Raw genomic sequence first — 8323 nt, forward strand, 5'->3', positions numbered from 1 at the left:
TTTTGTGCCAGTTCGAATATATTGGAACTATTGGAGAATATTCTGCTTTCACAGTATTACATATAAAGTTCATGTATGCGGTTCATTTATGTAATTATTATTATTAGGTAGTAACAGTGCACCAATTTGAAGGTGTCCTTTTTTTAAAGTAATGTAAACGTAACAAGGAATACATTTTGTAGTTTCTGAATCATAATTTTAACTTGATACATGATTTAAAAAATGCAAAGTTGTGGGAAGAGAAGCAGCTAAGATGTAGAGATATCGGTGTGTGTGTGTGCATACGTGCGTGTGTGTGTGTGGGTGTGAAGGCAGCCCGAGGCAGACGCTCTGCTGACCACAGCTACTAAATCAGCAACACAAAACCTGCTTTTCTCTCTGCGTTTCTCATTTTAAACTCGTGTACGCTTGCAGAACAAAGCCGTCTCAGCTCTGCAGCACCAACTTTGTTCTTTCATGTCGTATAAAAATCTTCTCATCGCACTCGGAGGAGAGCAGAGGCAGCTTCACATCACAGCAATTCCACCTGTGGTAACAGAGGAAAGGGTGGCAACTGAGTGCAGAGAAATGCTCAGATGGAGCCCAGCCCTCACTGACAGGAAGCCAAAAGGCCATCTGCAGCACGGCGCCATTGTGTGTCTGTGCATTAAGTTTTTTTCTTATGTCCCACATGAATTTACAGCCAGCCTTAAGTTCGCTGGATTGAATGCAGGGAATATATCATCATGTGCGCTGTGTGGAGGACAAAGGCAGTTTAGTTAAGTGGAAAATGGGAAGCAGCAGGTTTGGATTTCAGCTCAATACTTTATTAAATAATCAATATAGTAAACATCATCATCGTCATCATCATGAAAAAGGAAATAAACAACAACAAAAAAAGAAAAAAATGAAACAGTCACATTTGTTTTTCTTCAAGTTTTCTCCATCAACAGTATTTTCACTTTTAGAGAGACGCACACTTGAGTGGCTTTACAAAAGTCGCTCGAGGTGCTGCTTCATCTCGGTGTGACAGTTATAAAAGATGGCTGAGGAAAGTAACCATGGAAACCCAGGAGCAGCAGCAGCGGTGGAGGAGGAGATGGACTGGACAATCACATATTTATCTCTGGACTAACATCTGTCCACTCCTGGCACAGGAAAAGACGCAGAAATAAAGTGAAGTTGTGGTGAAATTTTAACGTGTTGTTTTGCATCAGAGAGGACGCAGGCCGAGCCGGAGCTGCCTGCGACGACTGCTGCACGCACAATGGACGCCTTTGTCTCACCAGCTGGTGCATTGATGAGAAAAGCCTCTAACTCGATCAGTTCTTTACGAATTTAGCAACAAGAAAGGGGCGAGCTCGGGTTTTAAAAAAAACTCCAGCTGACCACATCTAACTTAGCGAAGTGACAAATGAAGCCTGGTGTGAGAGTGAGTCACATGACACGCTTTGATCTTTCAGGACTTTCGAAAAATGAGCTTTTCTGTTTCGTTAAATGTCTCTAGTGTTTCTGAACATGAGCAGACCATAATAATGTTGATCGTTACACCTGCAGCCATGACAGACTTTAATACTGACGACATCGTGTTTCCTGTAACCAATGAGATCCAGTTTTAAATTACCATAGAAATTCATTTAAAACATCACACATATCCAACAAAAGCAGAAGTAAAAAAAAAAGAAAGAAAAATATCTAAACTACCTGGCTGGCATGCATGCTACTACACAGCAACACTATTTGTTTTTGTTCATTTTTTCATTCTTAACAGCTCTTTTTGTTACACATCCTCATATTTACATCATCAGTCTAAGGCGTGCCATTGAAATGACACACCAACCTACAGCAGCACTGAAATAACACAGCTCACAGAGCTGTGGCAGCTTAAAGGATAAGCAGTGATGTACTTTCAAGATTTCTTAGTGTCAACAGATCAAATAATTATTGATACGCAGCAGCTTAAACACAAACACATGCTGCTTAATTTAATGAACATAGGCACTGTAGTTTTTCTAACTCGAACCCTGCAGCTGTAAATTCCCCAACTAATTTCCTCCTGTGTCATTGATGTTTGCTATAAACTAAAGTGCCCACCTTTTTTTCATAAAATAAAAGTATACATTCACGTCCCGTCTTCAGTCAGAACCAGCTTGCAGACAAGTCTGAAAGCGTAAAAACCCAGTCTGATGCTTGTTGACAGTAAGAAAAATAAAGAACAACACCAGACTTATCTTTTAAGTCTTTTGTAACATTGTTCACAAACGGCCAAAGCCTCCTGCAAAGAGCCACCTGAAATATTCTGCAACTCTCAGTTGCCAAAGTCCCAGACGGAGGTCCCATCTACAGAGCGAGGTCCAAACTGCACTGAATGTCATGTTTTATCACGGTTAAATCTCTGGAGATGTCACAGGCATCGTGTGTCCACCGTCAGTCAGAACCAAGAATCCGCTCGGGACTCATATCGGGGTTTTGATTGGATAAAACAGAATTACAGTTCCAGCTAAAAAGCGAGTTAGTTAAGGAACAGCTATACCGTCCAGCTGCCGACTGATTGGACAGATGTGCTGAAAAAAGGGGTGGGGGAGGTGATGCCTTTTTGTTTAGGGTCAAATTCTAACGATCAGGCTGATATAATCGTGGTTCTGTGCTGTGTCTGTGCTGCTACAGAGAGTGAAGAATGGGCCACGTGTAAGAAAAAGGCCTTTTTCATTAAAAGAAAAGGGTCGCGATGTGCTCCTCTACTCCTCATTTCTTGCTGATGTCAATGAGATGATTTAATTATCACAGCAGGTCTGCACGAGCTGCATGGTGGAAGCAGATGTTGCCCTTAACTTTGACCTGCATGCACACGCAAACACAAACCAAGCCGGTGCCAACAAACTGGCCCATTCTGCCCTTCCTCGTCCTGACAATGGCTGGCGGGTGTGGGGTGTCAAATCTAATGAAACAGGCAGGGAACAACAGCTGAGTGTGTGTGTAGGGAGGGGAGAGGCAGGAGGGGGTGAGTTAAGACACAAGTGTCCTTGTTAGAGACGAAACCAGGCCGCAGAGAGAGCTGCGCTGACCTACAAGTCCAAAATGGCTGCTGGTCAACGCTGTAGAGAAAGCGATGTTTCGCTTCTCGACTCTCCGAGCGTGACTCACCGCCGTCGCTCCTCTCAGGCTGGTGTGAGCTCATGCGAGACCCCTCAGGAGAGCAGGGAGGCTCGACTCCAGTAAGCTTGGATGAGCAGGAGTAGGCGGTGGGGCAGCCTTCAGTTTGTCAGAGCTGGGCTTGAAAGCTTCACTTGAGGGGAACTGTTTGCTTATTTCTCTATGTTTTCATCCTGGGTTCCCTCTCTCTGTTTGATTTGGCTGCAGGATTAGAAGTGGATTACCCAAGGAGAATACATGTGCAACAGCCCGTCTGCATGTGTGTAAAGGTCAAATCTGTTGCAGGGATGCTCGTGTATCGTACGACCTTGTGGCCGAAAATATAGCGAAGCATCACAGCAAAGTGTTTGCCACGTGGAGAAGGGTGGTGGAGCACCAAAACCTCCAAATGCCCTGCTACAATAAGATTAAGGCATTTCCACTTCACACAATAAGAGATTTTTAGGTTTTAAACAGCTTTTTGGTTCAAATTCATCATAAACCCCCTCAAGAACCCAAAATAAGGGTCACAGGAAAGATTTTGAAGGATCTTGAGATGATTAAAAGAGGAGGAGAACAAAAGGATATCTTATTTTCCACAAACATTTGTTTTCTTTTTGTAAATGACTTACATTTTTCTTTTAAAAACAAGCTTTACAATTAGACGTGCATCAGTGATGAGTCACAGACACACATTTCATTTTTAAAGGCGCATAAGTCCAAAATAAGTTGGGAAGCCTCTTCATTTTTCTCCCCAAAACCCTTTAAATATGTGAGTTTATCAACTTTGATTAAAAAATCTAAAAGAATCCCTACTTCTAGCGTTTTTCTGAAAATTTGAACATTTAGGCTTTAATTGAGCTTTTATTGTGCTGTCATCATTACAAGATGTAGCTTTAGTTCAGGGCGGCCATGAAGTCAAGCTTAGCCGTAATCTTGGCAGATTAGTTGATTTTGACGCCAGCCCACATCAGCTGATTGCTCAGCCGATACCCTTCTACAGAGCCAACTTGCTATCTCATATAGGGCAAGTCACTTTGCAACCCACTTCCACCCCAGCTCGTCCTTCCACGCTCTGTCTGACTTAATAAATATCACGTCTGCTGCCGCTGATGCCTGCTCTGTTCTCAGCTGGGTCTTGCAGCTGCTCTCCCTTCCTCTGGCTTCCCCTGCATGCATGTGAAAGAAGAGAGAGCTCCCAGAAAAAAATAAAAAGCCACCAAATATAAATTACTGTAGAACCAAATCTTCTTATGACTACAGTGGCTCAAATGCAGTTGATAAGCCCTTAAAATCTAAAAACGATGAACTTGGAGCTCATCTGTGACCCATCACTGACATGCACAGTAAAACACACGAGGACCAGGGATTAAAGCCACTGAAGCACAAATGCCAATGGCTTCATTCAAGGGAATAGTCGAGCGGAGGGAGGAACATGAGAGAAATGAACTCCCAGTTCCTGAGAGCCTCTTGATGGCAGATGAGGATGCGCAGGTGAGGGATGAGAAAGTGGGACAAATTCAGAAGCAGCAATAACAAACGCCTTTCGTCTGTCATTTCTGCCTGAATGGCCTCTGGAAAGATTTCCTGCCTCCACCTCGGACCCCGAGCTGCACACGTGTGCCGCACATTCACGCAGCATGGAGAATAAAGCACACACAGCAAAGTATTTTAATGTGTGTGTGTGTGTCTATAGTCCTGCCTGGGCTGGATTAGCCACTGAAGGTCTGCAGGGCTGCCGACCGGACAAGAAGGGGGGAGAGGTTGACGTAGGGGAGGGGCAGCAGTAATCGGCTAATCTCATTAATACCACGGCTGTGGGTGCCCTGTCAACAAGACGCAGGGAACAAAGGATGGGGTAAACAGCTGATGACCTTGGCTGCCGTCCAGCGCACGATGCCTGCGCACACAGCCATGCATGTGCTCGCACCAAACATGCCCACGGTAAACGCATGTTCGGCTTCCTCCTCAGGGTTAAATGAGACTTTAACACACGGGGGAGCCGCTGGCAGGTTTGAGTGAGTGAAGGGAAAAACAAACAGCAAGTGTTCCCTCAAAAGGCTCCACAAAAACACACTGCCTGTTCGTTTTGTTTTACTGAGCAGACATGGACGTCTCAGCTGTTCCCGTCAGTCTGAACCGCGGGCAACCGCGGAGGATGTCAAGATGTTGCTTTGTATTATCCATGAAATTTTCATGTGGACTATGTTGTCTGAGCCCTATTTTCTCTTCTGTCACTATTGGAAAAAAAAAAGTGCTTTGCGTAAGGTGATGGCATCTCCTTGCCTTGTGCATACAGATTGATAATGTTAAGGTGAGGCTGTGCAGATGCAGAGGACCAGCTGGGACGACTGGGACCAGACACGGGAGGGAGCAGGTGGACCAAATGGTTCCCCAAATGGTTAAAGTAAACTCAGAAACAGCTGTAAGCCCCACTTAACCAGTTATCTGTGGACGGATGGGACAATGGCAACAAGCACAAATGCAATGATTCAATATTTCTGTATAATTCTTTTAAGATAGGCCTTCATAGAAGAAAAAGGGGTGGAGCAATCTGCATGACAATTATGTGTGTGTGTGTGTGTGTGTGTACGAGTGCATGAGTGTACACAAAGGCATGTGGTCAGTGAGGATGGGTGCTCACCGATCAAGCACCCGGCTATAATCCTGAGGGCCGCAGCCTCCTTCGCTCTTGAGTTCAGCAAATACTTGTGTGAAAAAGTGTGGGTCTGCATTGATGCGCAGCATCTTGGAGCTTGTGGCGTCGATGATGGCGAGGCAGCGGTCCCAGAAGGCCTCCTTGCCCGCCTCTACCAGGAAGGGCTTAAGAGGGTATGAGATCTCATTGCCCATGTAGGAGTAGGACAGGTAGAGGCAGGTGAGCAGGATGGCCTGCAGCTCGTGCTCTGACGCCACTAGATCACCATCCACTACGTCTCGGCACAGCATGTAGACGAAGACCACGTTGGCCGGAGTAACGAAGGCCTGGTCCTGCCAGCCCTGCAGCAGCAGCGAGCGGTCCACAGCCCGCAGCCAGAGCACCGGGTCGGCCGGAGACAGATGCTTCAGGCGGTAGCAGCGACAGCACAGGAACTCCCCCAAACAGCGGAGGAGCTCGCTGGTGGAGGCCTGGACGATGACGCGCTTCGGAGACGAGGTCACCGTGCCCTGGGGGACTTTTTTCACAGAGGAAAGCTGCTGGGATTTGCTGTAGCCATATCCATGTCCCTGACCCATCCCCAGTCCGTAGCCGAGCCCCAGACCCAGACCGGCTGGGCCCTCATAGCTGGACAGGTTGGCACATGACAGCGACTTCTTCACATTCTCACGATTGAGGTGCAGCACGGGATCCTTCTGGTAAATGTTAATGTTATTGTTGTTATTCAGAGGATCCCCGAGGGCCACCGGGCCACCAGAGCCTTTCTTCGAGTTGCCCTTCTTCTTTGTAGAGGCCACAAGTCTCTTCCATGTGAGTGCTGGGAGGAAGATGGACTGGCCCCTCTTTAGTCCGCGGTCTTTCTGGCTGTTGAGGGAGCGGCTGCTGAGGCTCGGGTAGTGGCTGAGAGAGCCGGGACGGTTGTCATAGTAGCCTGATTTGCGAGAGCTGGGTGATAATGATAGTACGGTGCCCATGGTGAGTCAGTCAGTGCTTCACAGATTATACTGCCTCACTGGTGATGAGGAGGAAGTTTTTCCTTTTCTTTTATTCTAAATATCCAGGAGGTGTGATCTCATGAAGAGGTGAGTAGTACAGGCATGTCAGAGAGTGCTGAATGACAGAGACAAAAAAAGAAAGAGTTTAATCTAATGCAAAGTAGAATGAACGTAAACAAAGCCAACTAATCCCACAAACACATCCTCTATTGCCAAGTGACCCAGTGGCTGACTGTAACCTCTTTAAGCTCATCTTGTGCAGCCAAAAAAGGACTCAACTGTGCATTGAATTTCAGAGGAGATCCCAAAAAGCCCCTCCAACATCCTGTAAATGTTGGGTAAACATCATGATTTTTTGCAGTAATTAAACCATTTTGGGATAAAAATTCACTAAGACTAAACATCTCTGGGGAGCTAATTGAAACTGCTGGTGTATCGCTTTTTTAATGTTTAACATATTTAGTCAATGTGGATTAACACCATTTGTTTCAACCCTTAAGGGCAAAAAACTCACGGGATAAACTGGTCTGTAAGGGGTTAACCACCAGTCTAATTTAATCTCCCTCCAGATTCCTGGATTTTAAACTATTAAAGGGATTCCTCTCTTAATCAGCAAATGCTTGAACCAACATGGTGAATATATAGCACAGTGAGCAGAGAATGCACTTCAGGCTGTTTACACAGCTATATCTGGCTATTCCTTGCTTTAAACCTTCTCTTTAGTTTAAAGAGATGAAAAATGTGACAGCAGAACCAGAAATGTACATGACTGTCCTCAGAGCAGCTCACCTGCGTTTACGCGCAGTCCAGGTACGAGATGATTGCCCGCTTGTGTGTTCCTGCCGCAGTCCGCGACGGTGCAAAGATGAAGACATAGGCTATAGGAGCGCAACACATGCACTGATTCTGCAGCTGCAGAAAATAACCAAGGACCAGAGCGAGCGGAACTGTGATCTGAGTGCAGAATGAGAGGCAGAAAGTCACTCTCGCAGAAGCTTTGACCTACTATTTAAAGATGCCAAGTGTGGTCCGCGCCAAGGGGGGTGCAGGTGTCATCCTCTGCTGCACCTCAAAAGAAGGCGAATGTGAAGCGTGACTGCATTCCGATTAACTGTCTGTAATTTGCTTTCCCATGAGAAAAACGCAAACTTTCACAGAGTCGGAGTCCTTTCAATGCATTCCATCTCCTCAGCAGAGCTGTGCGTAAAGTCTCCTCTGTCTGACTTCTCCCGGTCCCGGGGTCGGACTGAAGGCGGTGCTGGAGTGTCCGCACACTGCGAGCTTCAGTCACCTAATGACCAAACGTCGGTCCCGGTGGCCAGACCTCTGAGAGGACTCTCACACATTAGAGACAGAGCAGCCAGTGAGCTCACGGAGCGGCTCGGCACACACCGCCCCCCTCCGACACAGACTCCTCCTAACAGCGCTCGACTGCGCACACACACACACGCGCACACGCGCACACACATACAGTCACATAAATAAACAAACAGTTTGCTCAAACATTAAGCTAAACATAATCAAGATTCATCAGCAGCACAATGCATCCGATTGCTTA

General features: G+C 46.3%; 1 protein-coding gene across 1 annotated transcript; it reads right to left on the reverse strand.

Moving 5' to 3' along the window:
* Positions 1-784: 784 nt before the first annotated feature.
* Positions 785-8101, reverse strand: si:dkeyp-92c9.2 (uncharacterized protein LOC571482 homolog). The gene is made up of 2 exons (XM_065470518.1): positions 7555-8101; positions 785-6880 (listed from the first exon to the last, which is right to left on the reverse strand). Exon 2 carries the CDS (start codon positions 6742-6744, stop codon positions 5752-5754), a length of 993 nt encoding a protein of 330 aa, XP_065326590.1. The 5' UTR covers positions 6745-6880; positions 7555-8101; the 3' UTR covers positions 785-5751.
* Between the last annotated feature and the right edge of the window lie 222 nt (positions 8102-8323).

This window comes from Pelmatolapia mariae, linkage group LG22 (genome assembly GCF_036321145.2).
Source record: "Pelmatolapia mariae isolate MD_Pm_ZW linkage group LG22, Pm_UMD_F_2, whole genome shotgun sequence".
NCBI lineage: Eukaryota > Metazoa > Chordata > Actinopteri > Cichliformes > Cichlidae > Pelmatolapia > Pelmatolapia mariae.